The 19,286-nt window shown below is 51.8% G+C and overlaps 1 protein-coding gene across 1 annotated transcript in view; it reads right to left on the minus strand.

Moving 5' to 3' along the window:
- The window catches only part of Celsr1 (cadherin EGF LAG seven-pass G-type receptor 1), a 136,219-nt gene that overhangs the window by 52,687 nt on the left and 64,246 nt on the right, over positions 1-19,286 (minus strand). Inside the window, exons 3-5 of the mRNA XM_057791439.1 lie at positions 6,902-7,124; positions 3,762-3,877; positions 2,761-2,849 (exon numbers count right to left, since the gene is read on the minus strand). Coding sequence (XP_057647422.1) covers positions 2,761-2,849; positions 3,762-3,877; positions 6,902-7,124 — 428 coding nt within the window. The remainder of the gene's footprint in view (positions 1-2,760; positions 2,850-3,761; positions 3,878-6,901; positions 7,125-19,286) is intronic.

Raw genomic sequence — 19,286 nt, forward strand, 5'->3', positions numbered from 1 at the left:
AGAAACACCAGGGCCATCCACAGACAGATACTGTAATCTCTGCTAATATTCCCTGGTGTGTGGCCCACCCAACCCACACACAGAGGCTTAAGGATATAAGGGAGACTGGTTTGTTTCCTCCCTAAAACACCCTCTGGCAAGAGACGGAAACAGCCCAGCAAAGGCCTAATCCTGAGCTCAGGGCTCTGTTTGCTCACTGGGAGGAGGAGGGAGCTGTTGAAAGGACCCAGCCCTAGAAAGAGAAGCATAGATTCCAGTAATACATCTCCGCCTGTTGATCCTCTGACATGGGGCCCTCTTTCCTCTGGGCCATTTGGGGTAGCCTTCTGCAATGGTGTGCTTCTCTGAGATGGCTCACAGGACAGAGAATTCACACGGGGCTAAGAGGTCAAATCTGGGTTCCAGTCAACCACAGCAGACAGATGCAGAGGCTTCTAGTGGGGAAACCAAGGCTGGTTCAACCTCCTCTACCCACCCCCAACCCCCTCAGGAGCAAGCTTGCAGTCTGGAGGTATGCCTTCCTTGACATAATCAAGAAAGGAAATACATACTGTGCTTCCCTGACAGCCCAGAGCTTCCTATGGTTCATTCTGACAAGCCTGTCCATTCCAGAAGCACAAGCCACTGGGAGTGTCCACCCAGGGTATTAAAGTCTAGGAGGCAGGAGGAATATACAAGAGAAGCCACAGGATCAAGGTGTGTGCAGCAAGGCAACAAGGTGAATGTCCCTAGCTGTTCTTTCTGGAGCAGAGGCCAGCAAGGCCATCATCCGTTTGTGGGACTGTCTGTCTTTCTACTCAAAAGCTCCATGCCTTTAATCCCAGCACTAGGGAGGCAGAAGCAGGTGGATTTCTCTGAGTTTAAGACCAGGCTGGCCTACAGAGTGAGTTCTAGGACAGCCAGGGCGGTTACACAGAGAAACCCTATCTCAAATAAACAAGAAACAAGCGAAGGAAGGAAGGAAGGAAGGAAGGAAGGAAGGAAGGAAGGAAGGAAGGAAGGAAGGAAGGAAGGAAGGAAAAGAAGCAGAGAGAAAGAGAGAGAGAGAGAGAGAGAGAGAGAGAGAGAGAGAGAGAGAGAGAAGAAAAGGAGCATTTGGGGCACAAAACCATAGACACTTTGTCCTTGAGCCAAGTGTGTTCCACTTCCTGCAAGCTCTGCTCCCTCTATCTGTCATCATCTGCCCTGCTATCCAGACAGCACAGAAAGCAATCAAAGTGTCTGAGCATCTCAGGTGACCATGCCCGTCTCCACAGGGACACAGAGAAGCAATCCCAAACTCCAGAGGTTTCTAGTGCAACAGTCACAGGAGCTCAGCCCTCACCTGTGTGCCCAGAGGTCACAGCTATCCTTTAACCATAACAAGGATGCAGGGTTGCAGGATGCCCTTTCTCTGGGGTGAAAACAGGGTGGGAATCACTGATCTACAATGCAGAACATGGTGTGGGGAAAGACCATGGGAGAACACAGGAGTGACACCCCCAAAGAAAGAGATGAGACAATGAGAGATTAAGATATCACAGAAAGGAAACCCTGTGCAACTGTGAGTTCTGGGAGGAGAGAATGGAGAGGAGAGACACATCCTGCTGCTTCCCATGGGGCTACTGGGAGTCAGTCAAGGGATGTGCAAGCAGCATCCTTTATATTGATAATAACTGTCCCCAAATCCACAGGGCCAGCACTTTATGATCAAATGAAAGTCTCTAAAATAGGACAGGGTGGACTGCAGAGACTCGCTCTTCTGACAACTGTGCCCTGTGCGACACTACAACCACCAGTGGGGATAGGCCTGGGGAAGTCCAAACCCCAGTCCAAGTACTGCTGACCAGCTCAGTGTCCCTCAAGGGCCCCAAAGAGCCTTTTGGCCCCAGGCCCTGGCAACTCTGTCCACTGTATCACTGTTAAGGCTGCAGAGACTGACTGGGCTAACACTTACCCCACGAGAGACCGTTTCCACCCCCAGCTAGGGACATAGAATGAGGATCAAAGACTACTCTTAGAATCTATGGGTGGTTGGGTGGGTGAGCCTTCAGAAATAAAAAGATGCCCAGGGCGAATGTAAGGGATGACCTTGGAGAAAGGGAGACAGCAGTGACTGGCAGGGAAGGATGAATGAGAGGCAAGCCCCATACTTTAAGGCCCCAAGAATAAGGAGATGCCATCCCAGGTACCAAAGGCCTGAAGTGCCATGGACAGGGAATCCAGAAAATACCTTTGCTACCATGCAAGTTGCTGCATAGAAAAGAGGTTCCTCATCTCCCATCTGCTGACCTAGCCTAGACTTGGATCTTAGAAAGTTTGGGGAGGACTGTGGCCATGATCAGGGACGGGTAGGAAAGACCAATATGGAGTCACAGTAAGAGCCAGACTCTGCCTTGTGACTGCGTGTTTCCTTACAGCCGATAAACTGCAAAGCATACCCGAGACACCTGTCTTCAGAGCCAGGAACGCACCTACCAGTCACAGCTCAGGCAGCTCTGCATCCGAGCTGTGTCTGGCCCACCTAGAACTGACGGAAGCCACAGCCAACCCAATTCTCTGCGTCTGGTCTTAGTGTATCCGAGTCCCTGCCTGTCCCCACAGCTCCAGCTCAAGGTGTGGCTATGTTCACAGAACCCTCCACTGAGATCATCCGCTCCATTCCCTTCCATCGGTGCTTGCTTTTACACTGCAGAGTACGAACATTGTCCCCAGTGGAAAACCCACTGGTCCCCCACTGGCCGGAGTAGGAGGCAAGGAGACCCCGAGGTACCTTCCTACCTTGTTGTAGTACTGCACCAGCACCGAATGCCACCGCCCATCACTCACACCGCCAGGAACCTGCGGGGTCACTGTGGTTGTGGTCTCACCTGCATGGCAAGAGGGGCAGTCTGAGAGACATAGGCTTGGGGGCCTTCAACCAGGCTTCCAGATACAAGGTAGACATGCTGTTCATAAAGACTGGCTGTGTGCCCTTTTCTTTGGCACAGCCACCGTGGGAAGCCATCCCCTACCCCACCCCTACATGGAGGACTTTAACCTGAGTCAGAAAAGGCTGATCCATCTCACCCCCCCCCCCACTTCCCTATTCCTCATATCTGTGTCTGTCTGCTCCTCCCATGCTGGTGTAAGCTATCACATTAATTTACAAGTGTTTTGCACTTTTTTTTTTTTTTTGGTTTTTCGAGACAGGGTTTCTCTGTAGCTTTGGTGCCCGTTCAAGGCTTTCCTTGAACTCCCAGAGATCCACCTGCCTCTGCCTCCCAAGTGCTGGGATTAAAGGCGTGCGCCACCACCGCCCGGCAATGCACTTTTTTATTGTTATTTTTAGATTTGATTTTTATGTGTATGAGCATTTTTCTTCCATGTATATACATGTGCACCATATGTGTGCCAGGTATACTCAGAAGACAGAAGGGGACATTGGATACCCTGGAACTGGAGTTATGAACAGTTGTATGCTGCCACGTGGGTGCTGGGAACCGAGCCCGGGTCCTCTGCAGGAACAGCAAGTGCTCTTCACTGCTGAACTCGCTACCTCTCTGGCCCCATCGCTGCATTTTATTTACTGATTCTGATTTAGGAAATAGGCTTTTTCTGGGGCTAACAAGTAACACTGCAACAATGTCATTTTCTTGTACTCTGATTTCTTCTAGAGGGTAGATTCCTAGACACAGGATTAGAATTGGAAGGATGAGCAGCTGGGCATTGCTATGAGGACAATGATAAACTTAATCCATAAAGGGTCTGGGAGATGCTCCTGTAGCCGCAGGAGGCCGCACCTGCCGAGAATGTGAGCTGCAGCTGCTCCTCCACAATCTCCAGGGCGATGAAGTCATGCTTCTCGTTGAAGCGTCCATTGTAGAGCAGCAGGGCGTTCCTGTCTTGGGTGGCAAACCTGTGGGTGAGCAGCATGTCACACAAATGAAGGACCCCAGGGCCACGAAGATACATACACAGGGGTGACATGGCCAGTCAAGGGAGCGAGCCCAGAGGACCATGGTTCAGGGGAGAAACTGCCCAGCACTTTTATCATGAGATGCTGATGGCCCATCAGACCTGCTTCATGCGTCAGAGCCTTGGGGACACTGGGATGGCCAGCAGAGTGTGAAAGACTCCATGTGGGCGGGGGAAAGGGAAGGAGCCAATCAAGATTGCTGGTGCAGCATGAAGATCAGAGTTTAGAGCCCCCAGGAGTCGTGTACAAAAGCCAGACAGGTATGGTAGCCACCTGTAATCCCAGCACTTAGGAGGCAAAGATGAGGAACCTTCAGGGTCAGCGAGACTATCTGGAGTCAGGGAACACTGAGTTTAGGAAGACAGCCTGCTTCAATAAATACAGTGCAAAGTGATTGGAGAAGGCACACAATATCAACATCGGGCCTCCATATTCACTCATGCACGTGTACATAGACACACACACACACACACACACACACACAGAGAGAGAGAGAGAGAGAGAGAGAGAGAGAGAGAGAGAGAGAGAGAGAACATGTTCAAAAGGATGCCAGCCCATTTACCAACCAGAAGTGTATCTGAAGGCAGAACGCATGTAGTTTATCTTCTGCTATGGATCAGATGAGACCCCCAAAGTGCCCCTTTAGCATCAATGTTTCTGCACGAGCAGGTGCCATGTCCTAAGCTTCTCGTACCCATGGGACCATTTGATCCTGGACTCTCTGGGTCCGGGTTAACCCCTCTTACATGGTACCCTCCTGGCAAGCACCACCCATTGCTAAAGACAGAGAAATAGAGACGGGGCCCAGGGCTGAGGGGAGGGTGGGAAAAATGCAAGTAAAATAAGGAAAGGCAGAAATAGAAACCAAGGCTTGTGGGGCCAGAGGAGAAGGAGCCAAGAATAAAAGGATGAAAGGCGGCTGGGAGTGGGGCCCACTTGGGAGCCCCAGCACTTGGCAAACAGAAACTAGAAAGAGGAGACGGGCCATGACAGAAGCCACCTGATACAAAAGCAACTCAGCCGGGCTGGGCAGCTCTCTGCAGTGAGTGGGGCCTCAGCCTCGGCAGCTTCCAGGATGTGTGCTCCGGGAAACTGTGACTGGACGTCCACTGCTCTTTTGTGAGCAGAATTCTGGGGGAGCTTTCTGTTCTTTTTCTGGTGACTTTGAGTTCTGAGGCAGTCACATGTAAAGGCCACCAAAAGTCACCACCATGCACATGGCTGAGCTGCTGGCCATACCAAGGTGGGAGGCAGCCATGACTACACTCCAGAGTTACAAACCCCCAGCTCACGCCCATCACATACTGTGACACATTCACCAAGGGACACAAGGCTCCTCTAATGTGGAAGGTGGCTATTTATGGGAGTCCTCTGTTGCAGATACCGTGTCACGGGAGATCCTACTGCAGGGCCCTTGCTTTGCAGGCTTGTGCCATAAGGGGCAGCCTTTTGCCAGGAGACAAGAGTCTTGACACAAAGGGGCAAACAGAACAATTATTCCAGCTTGGTTGAACAGGGCTCAGTATGTACTGTGCCAATAGGCAGACACTGTTCATTTTATCAGGCAAGTTGAGGGTGGGGGGACAATAGCAAGTCCCACCCCACATCCTTGGACCATGCACCAATGGGAGGGACCAGGGTAGCCCAATGTACAGTGGATGAGTTCATAGAAGTCGCTTGTCTATGGTTGGAAGGACTTCTGAAGGGGGGGCTTGATCCTTGGGGTAGAACCCAGGGACAGGTTCCTGCTCTGTCCATCCTGAGAGGTCTGGTCCTCAGCAGGCAGCTCAGTGAAGAAAAAGCAGTTGGGTGACCCACACGGGAAGGACAGAGACTACCACACTTCTGTCTAGAGAGCTGAGCTGCAGAGAGTCACTGCAAACGCCCAGGAAAACACCCAACAGAAACCTCACCCTAGTCAACCCACTTTAACCTAGCAGAGATCTCCAAAATGGAAATTCTACATTTTCTTTTAACTGAGCAGTTATAATGGGCTCATGCTGCCTAGAATGCAGTGAGTTCATTTGATATTCTGTGTGTATATCTGTACACGTGTATGCAGGAGCATGCGTGTGCAGGAGCATGTGTGTGCAGAGGCTGGAGGCTGACATCAGGTGTTTTTGATCACTCTCCATACACTGTTTTGTGTGTGTGTGGGGGGGGGGTTCTCTGTGTAACAGTCCTGGCTGTTCTGGAACTCTCTCTGTAGATAGGCTGGCCTCGAACTCACAGAGATCCACCTTCCTCTGCCTCTTGAGTGCTGGGATTAAAGGTGTGCACCACCGCCGCCCAGCTTCTGCACACTTTATTTTGAGAAAAGTTCTCTTATTCAGCTAGATTGGCAGGTCGGTAAGTCCCTAGAGTCCTCCTGTCTCTGCCTTCCCAGCTGTGGAATGACATGTATGTGCCACTGTGCCTGGCCTTCTACATGGCCAGGAATTTGAACTCAGGCTCTCATGCCTGCAAGGACTTTTAACAACTAAACCATCTCCCCGGCCCCAAATGATAGATTCAAATATTTTTAGGTAACATCTAAATTCTTCTGGGGGAAAAGGTACAAACAGCACATATTCAACATGTCACAGATAGGGACCAAGGCAGGGCAGTTGGGGTCTGAGCAGCCTGCCTTGTGACACACATATGCAATGGAAGGTCTGATTCCAGGGTCTGCCCCACTGGCTACAAACATGTCAACAATATCAACATGTTGGCTGGTGGACAGGACCCAAATAGCCAGGTCAGTTTCCAGGCCTGGGATTTTGTCTGTCCCCTCTCAAAAGCAGCAGCGCTGATGCTCTGCGGTCACTGTGCAGAAATAGCCTCCTCTGTCATCACCACGGCAACGATCCGACCCTTGAGCAGCTGGTCCAGCATCTAACACTGAACAAGCCTCCTTGGCCACCCGGAGCCTAGAAAGTGACGGTACCTTCCCAAGGGATACTCACGCACACGGGCTGCACTTACGAAAGGGAGACGGTGAAGTGGAAGCGCTGCCGCAAGCCTCGGAAGGTGACAAAGGACTGGGGCGGGAAGCTCCTGGTGCTGACTTCGCAGTAGGGATGCTCGTACTCGCCAGGTGGGCACACACAGTGGAAGCCTCCAATGAGCAGGTTCACACAGGTACCCCCGTTTTTGCATACACCACTGGCACAGCGGCCTGAGCGAACGTTCACCTGGCAATGCTCCCCTGGAGAAGAAAGCGGAGGTCACACAAAGGCTGTCTTGGTTTGCTTTTCTTCCCCCTCCCCCGTGGTAAACACTGACCAAAGGCAACTTGGCGAGGAAATGGTTTATTTCAGCTATTGTCTGTCACTGTGGGAAATCAAGGCAGGAACCCAAAGACAGGAGCTGAAGCAGAGGACATGGAGGAGTGATACTTACTGGCTTGCTCTTCAGGGCTTGCTTGGTTCTTATACAACCCAGGGATAGTTCCACCCACAGTGGGCTGGGCCTCCCACATCAATCATTAGTCATGAAGATGCCCCACCGACATGCCCCTGACAAGCTAATCTAATGGAGGTAGTCTCTCAGCTGAAGTCCTCGATGTCCAGGTGACTCTAGATGCCTCGTGTTGATAAAGAGTAGCCAGCACAGTGGCTAAGAGAAAGCCAGTGGACTGTAGATGTCCTGAGACACACAGCTGACCGCTGATGAGAGAGGCCTCAGGCTCAGAGGCTTAGATGCACAGGGACACCTGGACCTGGATCGTTGGTAGAGTTTGCTGTCACCTTGCAGAGCCACATGGGCTGCTCTCAAAGTATCAGAAACACCCTGCTCTGGAAGTTACCCAAAACTGACGGGTTATAGGGCCATCTTCCCCTAGGAGTTCTCAACTGACTGTGTCGGGGCTGAGTCCCACTGCGTCCCAAGTTACTGCCTTTGTATCCCAGAGAACAAATCTGCTGAGACAAGAGACTGACATCGCTAATCCACCATACACCTTCACAACCACACAGGCCACGGAAGGATGCTAAATGCTTCTGGTGCCAGGCCAGGCGCAGGCCAGGTTTAGACCAGGAGGGTGTGTTCTCATCCACCTACTGGTTCTGCACCGGCTGAGATAGGCCCAGAGAAACAGAGAGAGGCCGCCAATGTGCAGAAGTAAGCAGCAGCTGGTTTGGTGTTTCCTCATTAAGTCCATCATGGTGGACACTTTCTCTCCCAGCCGCTCTGCCTGCCATGGCTCTTGGCTTGGCCACTCTGCAGGGAGCTTTGAGTTCGCATGCTTGCACGCACACCTGCACACTCATGCCATCATATACCCCGGGTGACCCACTCAAGACCATTACATCCTCACCAACGTGCCCATGTGCACATGTAAACATACCATTACATGCATCCTTACACCCATGGTCTCAGACTCAGTCTCAACCTCACACACACACATGCTCACACCTGTAGCTGCACTCGCCCCTCACAGACCGTGTACATATGTACTCCCCTGACACACACACTCTCACACTCACAGGTCAGCCGGTGCTCACGCCCTTCTAGGCAGCCCTTGTGAGCAGATTCAGCTTAAGATGCGGCTCTCTTCCTTCAGAACACTTCATACTCTCTCCCTCGGGAGTGTTGCCTTACTATATTCCAGGTTAGCCCAGGAGCAGTCAAGCCCAGCACTGTGAACAAAGCTGCCCCAGGGACAGTCTGGCACTCTGCTCACTAAACCGTGAAGACAAAGGGCCCTGCCATCACGCTACCCACAGCCAGGGCCTGAGAGGAGCAGACCTGGGAGCTCTGGGCTCCAAAAAATACCCAAACTTTCCCAGCAGAAAAGGCGGCCAGCCTTGCCCTGTGAGACTCTCCTATCTCCAGTTCCACCTGGTTGTCAGATGGCAATGTGGTAGCCCAGTCCTGTCACTTGAACGTGGGGTTCTCTTCCTCTCCTGAAGCCCAGGAATTTCTCTTCAAGACCCAAAAAGGCCCCAGGGGTATCTAGTCCCCCTCAATGCACACATTTTATCTTCTAAAGACCCTGAAGATGGAAGAGAGTCCACCCCAAGTCCCGTATAACTTCACCTCAAATGTCAGGCTGTATGTACAAAGACCTCATTTCCCAGTAAGGCCTCATTCTGGGCTCTGTTGTCCCAGAACTGATGTTCGGTGTGACCTCTATAAGACCAGGGCCCTGAGACTGTGGGGGGCTTCTCAGGCTGTGTTCCAGCGCTCAGGGGATGGCGCTTCTGACCTTTCCCCTCCCAAGCAGAAGGCTGTACATCTCAGCACCCAGTCAACAGCCTGCCCAGTTTCAGCCTGCAGACTCTCTGGTTCCTCCCAACAACCATACCCCACCCAGCACCAACTTCCTCCCATCATCTCCTGGCACCTCTAGCTCAGACCTCCCTACTCTAGCCTGGGGTGAGGGTTCTGCCCTCTGCCCAGGGAAGTCGACTCTGAGTCTTGAAGCCACCAACACCCCCAGGCCCTCAGCTCGCCAATACTCTGCCTACCATTCTCACCTCCTGGGACCTCATCCTACTGCCCTAATCTTTACCTAGACCCAAGCACCGCAAGCAAGCAACTGCACACTGTTCCTTTACTCAGGAACCCAGGTCCCAGGGCATCACTCCAGGGACCTTGCAGTTGTCCAGTCGCTGATGATGAAACCCAGTGATGGCTGATCTGAGGTTCCCCTCCCCTCAGCTTTTGAAGGTCACAGTGTGTCCCCTCCCCCAAGCCTGTCTCTGACTGTGGGCTCACCCCATGGGAAGCGTCACTGTTTTCTGAACAGGTCTAGGACCTAGGATCTCTCCCAACTCCACTTACAGCACCAGAATGTGGGAGCGTGGGGGTGGGGATGTAGCCACAGGGGCTGTTTTAGGGTCAAGTCTGAAAACATCTGGTACACAGTAGGTGCCTTGCATGTTAGGGTGCTGGACTGGTGCCCACAGTGAGGGGGCGTCTGAGAAGAGTGGGGTATGCAGCAGGTACTGCCGAGTGCCTGTGGGATGAAATCATACAGCACCAGGGCTCCCCGGATCCAAGGCAATGATTCACGCTTGAGTTTAATCCACGAGGTTACAAAGCCAACATCATTCATCCACTGGTCCAAGCAGTGTGGGTAGATATCCACACAAAGAAGACTTAGCTGTAGGGTTAAATACACCACTTTTATATAGGGTACTGTGAGCTGTGGTCACTGGGCTTCAGGTAAGCCGCTCCAGCCTGGGATGGAGCCTCATCTTCAGGTTCTAGTACTTTCCCTGGAGTCAACCCTAGGTCCTCGGGTGCCGACCCAGGGTCTGCTTTGAAGTTTTTGTGAGAGCACCTGTCACAGCTGCCGCTCCAGCTGCTTCTTGGCCCACTAAGGCCTTTCCTTGGACTTACTGCTCCTCACATGACTTCTCTGCATGTGGTTAGCCAGTTGCCCTGGGGTGGGGGTGTTCAGTTTACAGTATATGCATGCTCCCAGCACTGCCAACCTAGAGCAGCCAGCTTGACCATACAGTGTGCACACTCGAGGCCTGGGCTATGACGGTTTCTAACTCTGCAAGTGATCTTAGCCCAGGAGAAGGATACAGGCCAAAGTCTGGGAGTCCTGCATCCTTAATGCTCTCAGAGAGACACTGTAAGAGATTTGCTTTGCTTTGGTCTTAGATTTCTAAGATAGACAGACAGACAGATAGACAAATAGAGAGAGCCGCGCGCATGTACACGTGTGTGTGTGTCTGCCTGCATGAGTGTGCGTGCATGTACCTGCAGGTCAGAGGAGGGTGTTAGAATGCCTGGAGCTGGTGTTAGGAACCAAACTGTAAGAGCAGCAAGCTCTCTTAACGCCTGAGCCACCTCCAGCGTACCCTTCCTTTCTTCCTTTTTCTAGGTTGACAGACTTGATGGGTGGCAGGTGCCTTTGTCTGCTGAGCCCTCCCTGATCTATCATTTTTCCTTTCTGAAACAGGGTCACTCCATGGCCCAGAGTGCTCCATCCTTAGCCTTCTACCACACCTACCAAGCAGTGCCATTTTGATGAAATAAATCTTCTCAGGGCTTACTGTCATGATTTAACTTTGTCCCTTTCTAAGATTTCACGGTTCAGAGTCTGGCATTCCCCGAACATGCCAGGTGTTCTGTTCAGAGTCAAATGCTGCTGACTCATTCCTAAGCAGGGAGCATGCCTCCGCACCTCCACCCCGCATCCCCATTTCATAGGCAGCCCCTCCATCCACACCGAGGTAAGGTTAGCCTGGGCAACCTGATTGCTGAACTCAATAATTCATGGAGCATGCCACAAGGTCCCTGCCCATGAGGGACACTGGCCTCAGCCTGGTTAAGGCTGCAGACATATAAACCCACATGGAAAAGACTAGAGAGAGTTGTATAGAGAAACGCCCTGGAGCTGAGGCCAGTCTGGCCCTGAATCTCATGCATGTCCCATCACTTAACAAGTGCCCTGTCCAGATGTAGATGAGTATTGTCCTGTGTGCTCAGAGACTCAAGCTAGTACTGTCAGCGCCGTTGACCCTGAATCTAAGCAAAAGCCCAGTATCATAAGACTTAGGCAAATGGGGCACCTGTCACAGGAAGGAGTCAGGTGGTAGGTGGGAAAGTCAGGGCTTCTGGCTCAGAATGGAAGCTCTAGGAGATGAGAGGATGCAGGCCATGGAAGCCACAATGCAGAGGGTAATCATGTTCAGTCTGAGGGAAGGGATGGGGGTCTGAGCTGAGGAGCGGCTGGCCACGAGCCCCACTTCAGTGCACCACGCACAGGAGCAGGGACTAGCCATGCAGAAGGCCTGACTCAGCCTCAAAGGGTGGTGCTCAGACCCTTAAGACTTGGAAGAGGGCAGGATGTACTCCCTGGGAGGGAAGGGCAGGGAAAGGTCTGCCAACTTAAGTTTTTAACTAAATAAAAAGACAATCCTTTCTCCCTTAATAAAGACGGGAGGGCTTTAAAGTAGAAAAACTAGAATTTCCAGAGGTACTGAGAGTATAAGCTCAGATGCAACCCACAAAAGGCACACTTGGAAGCTGGAGGTTGGGGCAGAATTGAGGATCAGCAGGACAGGTGGAGAACACAGCAAGCAAGGAAGTGGGTGCGGGGTAGGGGGCTAGAATCTGAGTGTGGATCATTCAAAGTCAGGTCTTAAACACACAGAGCCCCAGAGTGGCCAGAAGCCCCACCACAACTCAGGCCCAGAGAGAAACCTTGTGTCCTAGCAAAGAAGATGCAAGTCACTGTGCAACTCGGGGCAGAAGCTCCTCGACCACAGGAAATGTTGTGACCAGCAGTGGCACCGCGGGGCATTGAAAGGTAGGTGTCCATCAGAGGTCACTGAGCACTAAGCACACTGACCCAGCCTCCCATGTCTGCACTCAGTCATTATTCTTTCTTCTACCCAGTCACCACACATCCACCCATCTACCCACCCTTCCTCCATCCATCAATCTATAGCCTTCCACGCACCGACCCACCTACCATCTACCTATCTACCTGCCCTTCCCCCATCCATTGATCTAGCTATCCCTTCAAACATCTCCATCTATCTACCCGTCCCTCTACCCATCTATCCATCCACACACCTATCATCAATGAGTTCATGCAATGAATTGCCCGGGCACAGGACACATTGAGACACTGAGGTTACCAGAATGAACAGAACCGCCATTTGCAGCTCTGGAGTCTCTTAAACACACCAAATGCTTAGGAAAACAGAAAAGATGTGCTAAGAGGCTTAAAGGGTGTGGCCAGACTACAGAACTCAGACAGAGCAAACCCTCCACACCCCAGAGGATGGGTCATGAGGCTGCAATTGGACCTGGAACCCCTGCCACACCCACAGATTCTAAGTAGACCTGAGGAAGAACCTCCAGCCTCAAGCGTGCCCCACATGGTAGCACACATGGGACCTACACACGTGCAAAATAGTCCCCACCAGAGCAGTTGGGGCCCTCTCCTGGTGCCACACAGCAGCCTCTCACTCCCCTCCTCGTCTCATGCTTCTGGAGAGACGAAGTGGAGAGGACGGTCACATTAGCAATGCCCCACTCCACACAGGGGCCGCACAGAGGTCACTCAGAACAACCCAGTGCCTGGGACATGAAGCTCCAGGACAGAAACAAAATCTGCAGAAGTCCTCAGTGTAGCCACATGCTTAGCATAGCCACCAAGGTGTGAAAGAGGGTGCCCTGCAGGCCTGCTTTGCCAAGGAGACCACAGGTAAACAGGACTAGCCCGATGCAGCCTGATGCTTTCTCTCTGGATGGTACCAGGGCCACGTCAAGAGTTGAACAACGCTATTACCACCATGAGAGCAGTCACAGCACAGACCAGTCAGGGCCATCAACAGACAACCTCCCTTCTAGGTAGGCCCCAATGTGCAGAAGACCCAGAGACGGTCAGAGCGTGTGCTGGATCACACAGCAGCAAGGGTAACGCACACGAGCATCAGCAAGGTCTGTATGGAGTCTGCAGGGATGTCTGTGGAGTGTGTAAACACCCAGATCGCCCTTCAAAACTGCAGTAGGAGGGTGTCAGGAGATGATGGTCAGGGCCTCAGGACTTCTAAGCACCACTGCGAAGGACAGAGGTTCACTGGCCCAAAACCAGTCAAATGACTCTTGCTTTACTGGCTGTATGGCTATCCTGGAGGCAGGCAGTCCAGACACCCGTGTCCAGGAGCCATCTCCAGCACTTGAGAGGTTGGGTAAGCAAACAGAACTCATTTGGCAAAGGTCCTGGATTGCCCTGCTCCTGGCCCTGACTCCTCCCCCAGGCAACTGTCACTCCAGGCCCCCGATCCTCACCCACCCTGCCTCAGGCCCTCACTTCTTCCCCACTCCAGGCAGACTGCCAGGTTCTAGCCCCTCCTCCCTTCCCCCTAGAGAGTTGCCAGCTTTGTTTGACTTTCTCACCTCCTGGGATTGAAGCCCAGTCTCTCAGAGCCACAAGCTCAGGTGGCCCAGCCCCTCCCTGCTAGCCAGGCTACCCAGAAGGTCTCAACAGAGGGCCCAGACACCTGCTGCCCCTTCTAGTGGCTTCTGTGAGAAGGGAGCAGAGAGGTGGGAGCAGGAAGCCCTGAGGCCAGGAGAAGCCACAGTGCTGGGGCTTGTCCAGGGTCTGTGTCTTTCTGATGACTTCATTGTCTTTGAAGCAAATTCTCAGAACTTCAGTCACACCCATTTTTTTTAAATATAAATAAAAAATGCATGCCAGTGGCAAAGAGCCAGATCTCCACCCACCCACACTACTCCCTACCCTGAGAAGCCACCTGCCTGGCTAAGGGTTGGGGCCTGCAGAGCCGGAGGGGGATGGGGTACCACATTAAGTCTCCATGTTCAGAGCGGCTCCAAGGGGGTCCTATACCGCAGTTACACTTGGAACACGCCCCCTAGAATAAAGCACCTCCATGGTCTTGAAGCCATTGTTGGCTGAAGAGGCCAGAAGATGATCCACCCTGTGTGGTGCAAGGGCGGCTGCCAGAGGCGTGCCCACAGCCTGAGCCCTAGAGCCGGGACTGTCCTCAGCAATCAAGAGGTGCTCAGAGTAAAGACTCTGAGATGGGAAAACTCTATGACCAGAGGTGAAGGAGCCAAACGGCCACAAGCAATGTGTTTTTTTGTAGATTTAAACGAACTTTGAATGAACAGGGTTTCTCTGTATAGCCCTGGATGTCCTGGAACTCAACTTACTACGCAGACCAGACTGGCCTTGAACCTGGAGATCCACCTGCCTCTGCCTCTTAAATAAACTTGTTGAGGTTTTTATTTTTGTTGGTTTGTTTGTTTTTTTGTCTGTTTGTTTTTCAATACAGGGTTTCTCTGTGTAGCTTTGGTGCCTATCGTGTCCTGGAACTAGCTAGCTCTTGTAGACCAGGCTAGCCTTGAACTCACAGAGCTCCATCTGCCTCTGCCTCCCGAGTACTAGGATTAAAGGCGTGTACCACCAACCGGCTAAATGAACTTTTTAACACAGCAGTCTTCAACCAGAGGGTCATGACCTCTTTTGGAGTTGAATATCAGATATTCACATTACAATTTATAACAGTAGCAAAATTACAGTTATGAAGTAGCACGGGAATAATTTTATGGTTGGTGTCACCACAACATGAGGAACTGTATTAAAGGGTCTCAGCATTAGGAAAGTTGAGAGTCACTATTTTAACACAATCTTTAATTAAAAAAAATAGGGTGTGTGTGTGTGTGTGAGAGAGAGAGAGAGATAGAGAGAGATAGAGAGAGAGAGAGAGAGAGAGAGAGAGAGAGAGAGAGACACTGAGAGACTGAGAGACTGTGGAGCTGGTCCCTCCTTCCACCTTTACACAGTTCTGAAGACCAAACTCACCTGCCAGGATCGTGCAACAAGCACCTTTGCCCCATTGAGCCATCTCCCTGGCCCTTTAACACGATCTTTAACAGTTGTTATCAGTTAGGATGCTATGGCGACATGGAGACAGAAGGAAGGGGGACAGGAGGGAAGGAAAGAGAGACAAAGAAGTGGGGGAGACAGAAACAGAGGCAGAAGGAAAGGAGGGGACGGGGAAGGAAGACCTTGAGAGTGGGAAGGGGTGAACGGGTAGGGGGGCTTTGTCCTGTGGTTGTGGGGATCCGTCTGGGAGTCTGAATTACAGCCAATTGGAAACTCTACGAACGGCCCCCACAGACAGAACTACCAGCACACAGATGGATATGGATACACATGCACACATGCACACACGTGCACTTGCACAAATGTTTGGCCTGAGAAAGACACTATAGTGTGTAGCTCCTCAGGACCATGTACCCAGCCCCCAGCAGGGATGCTGAAGACCCCCTTCAGCATGGGATACCCCCACCCACACACACACACATATAGTGGTGTGCCCAGGTCTTGTGCAAACTTCTTGCTTGGAGTCAATGCCTTCATAGCTCTTGCTCTGGCCCTTGTGGTCCCAGGCAAGACAGAGGGGCTTTGTCTGATGCTATGGGGAAAATGGATGGGGTGGAGAACGGCAAAGGGATACATTCCCTAAAGTCCTTTGGGGTCACCGCTCAGGTCAGAGGCTCAATTTGTCCAGAAAAGCTCGATGACCAGAGTTCCACAGTGGCATTAAAATGGGGGGTGGGGATGTGGAGACGACAGCCAAGCTAAAGTCGCGGGTCTGCTAGCTCTCCTATGCCCTTAGCAAGTTTTTTATTGAAAGTCCAGTGGGTACCAGGGGCTGGTAAGGCCAGAGGTAGTAGTCACAAAATTATGGACCCAAAGAAGATGCCACCCAGTGCCTGAGAACTGGGTCTCTACACTGCAAAAGGCACTCTGCAGATGGGACACATTGAGGACCAGGAGAGGGAGGTCAGCTGGATTACTGGGAGAAGAGACGAAGCCATCACGGGATCCCGTGGGAGGCAGGTCGGGAGGTCAGAGCGTGGGATACAAGGGCAGAGGAGGTGAAGGGCAACACAGGTGGTTCCAGATGCTGGAAGGCAAGCAAACTCCTCATGGGAGCCTCCAAGAGGAGGCAGACCAGCTGAACCTTCAGTTTAGAGCCTGGCTCCCTCCCCATCCTCAAGTGAGTCCATCTGCGATGACCTACAGCCCTCTGGCACAAACAGCCAAGTGATACAGAGACACCCACACTTCCCAAGAGGAGGGAAGCTAGGCCCCATCTCACCAACGGCAGAGACACCCAGTGCAGGGCCTCCTAAGGTCTCAGCACAGACTGGCCAGTCCCTTCCCTATTAACTCTCCTTACTCACTCTTGCCTTGACCATCTGCAAGCTGATTGCTAGCCCTCAGTCCACTCTTGCCTTCTGGTTAGGACCCCCGAGGAAAACGATGCTCGGGGAAACTGCCTCTTAGCAGGAATGCCCCTGACCCAGATAGATGCTTGACAGGCATGTGAGTAACAAGCAGGAGGTATCCCGGGGCAGAGTGAGTTATTTCTCCACTGTAACAGACTAGTGCTGCCCATGTCTGGTGCCAGTGAGGAGGTCCTTATTTGGCTCTAGGCTCTTGCAGGTATAGCCAAGTTCAGAGGTGGCTGTGTTGGATTAGAGATGCATTAGTTCAGTGTCTGATGTTCGCGGAAGAGAGAAGCACAAGGCACGGGAAGCAGGCACTGTGAAGAGTCAGACCCTGCAGGAATGCAGTTGTAGGCCAAGGCACTGAGAAGCTGAGAAGAGGCAGGAAGCGCTGGCCCCTGAGGCCTCTGGGTGCTGCAGCTCTCTGGGCACACCTTGACAGCGGCCTCAGAACCATCAAGGACTATGGCTCGACCGTCTTAATTCACCTGTGCTAATTCCTTATCCAAAATACCTGGAAGGGTAAGTGTGGCAGCATAAGCCTGAAATCCCAGCACTCAGGAGACTGAGGCAGGAGGATCATGAGTTCAAGCGTCAACCCTTACCCCCCAAAGGACTTTGATCCAAAAAAGGAAAGACAGCATGCCTGGGATCAGGTTTTAGATTTCAGATTTTTTTTTTTTTTTAAATTTTGGAACATCTGCATATACTTAATGAGATCTCGTGGATGGGCACCAAGTCTAAACACAAAATTCGCTTATGGTTCATGTATACCTTTTACATGTAGCCTCCAGGTCATTTTATACACATTTTTAAACACACCTGCATTCTGACTGCAACCCATCACGTGAGGTCAGATGTGGAATTTTCCACTTTGACATCGTGTTGGTGCATGCAAAGTTTTGGATTTTGGAACATTCTGGACTTCAAACTTTGGGTTAGGGATGCTCAACCTGAGTTCTGTTAACACCACCCCCAAGAGGACATGGGGAGAGTGGGGGGATCATCCTAGTGGCCAGTCAACTGTGCCTGACACTTGCCTATGTGGGGATAATTATCAATTAAAGTGAGAATCATTACACCGGCTGTAATTAACATCTCAACTAGAGCAGTGAACCCTTTCAGACTTAAGGGAAGACATGATGTTTTCCTTCTGCCCTTCGCCCTGGCTTTGGGGGTTAAAGTTCACAGGAGCATCCAGGCTGAATCTGCCCACACCTGGATCCCTAAGGACAAGTCTTAGTGAAAAACCAGGTCACCCGGAAGTGCAATAACACCCAGCTTCAGGACAGCACAGAAGAGAAAGGCAGCGTGTTGCAACCCACACTGTGGAAAGAGCCAGAGCAGCAGGTAGGTACACAATGACGAGAAGAAAACAACAAAACATAACATCTTCTCCCAAAGTCTGAAAGGGTTCGCTGCTCTAGCTGAGATTTTAATTACAGGCAGTGAAATGATTCTCGCTTTAACTGATAATTATCTCCTACATTAGGGACTAATGTCAGAGTGTTGGGATCCACTCCCCGTGCAGATGAGATGTACCCTGCAGATTTCAGCCCACTGGGTGCCTTCCTCCCTGTGCTCAAGGAGGTGGCCCTGCAGGACCAGGACACAGCTCAGGAGCAATGCACCACACAGCATGGAACTGTTTGATGGTGGCACCTGGTATGTTAGTGTACTCCATGGTGACAGGGACACCAGCACTCTATCTCAAACAGCAGTGGAGCTGGATATCTATATGTATAACAAGGGCAGAGGAGGGCTAGCAACTACTTTAAAGTTGTTCCCACAAGCAGACAGGTGGCTGGGCTCTTGCGTCAAGTATTTCAGGCCCTGAACGTACATACATAAGACGTCCTCAGCTTCAGGAGGCCTTGGAGGGTCCCACAGTCTGGGGAGGCTCTTAAAGCAAGTGTGAAGGTGCTGGGGGAGCTGTTACAAAGTTCAAAGTGGGTGCCACTGTGGGTTCCCCAAGTTCTACACCCATCACTACTATGGGAGGCAGAGGCAAGCTCATGGCCCAGGGCTGCGGCTTTGTGCTCGGCAGCTGTGCAAGCACCATTCGCTTGGATTTGCTGAAACATGCTGACTGAGGACAAGCAGTGAGAGGTGGGGGTGGGGGCACCCTAAGAACGGGGATCAAATTAGGGGTCAAGAATGAACTTGACCCTAACAAAGAAGTTTCACCCATGAACACCTCTGGGAAGGACACCCAGGGCTAGCTTTAGTTGGGATAGCAACCAACCGCCCCCTCTCAGACCTGGACCCAGCTGAACTATCCCTCCTGCTGACATCAAAGCTGTCATTCTGGAATGTTCCCCAGGGGAGATGTTGATCTGTGATGATTAGGTAGCTATTCCCAGGTCTCCGTAAAGAAAGGAGAGAAGGAGAGGGAGAGATGAGAAGGGGGACATCCTAGAAATGCCCAGGAGCCTGCAGTAGTGGGTCCCAACTCAATTTGGAGCTTGATCATAGATAGACCTGAAACCCAAAGGTAGGAAGAACCTTAATGACCGGGAAGGGACTGGGACAGACAGGATCCTGTCTCTTCCCACTAAGGACCAAAAGCAGCAAAGGTGTCACTCTGACCACAGCATATGACAAACGGCAGGTGCAAGGACATGTCTCCAGC

This window comes from Chionomys nivalis, chromosome 17 (genome assembly GCF_950005125.1).
Source record: "Chionomys nivalis chromosome 17, mChiNiv1.1, whole genome shotgun sequence".
In the NCBI taxonomy this organism is placed as follows: Eukaryota; Metazoa; Chordata; class Mammalia; order Rodentia; family Cricetidae; genus Chionomys; species Chionomys nivalis.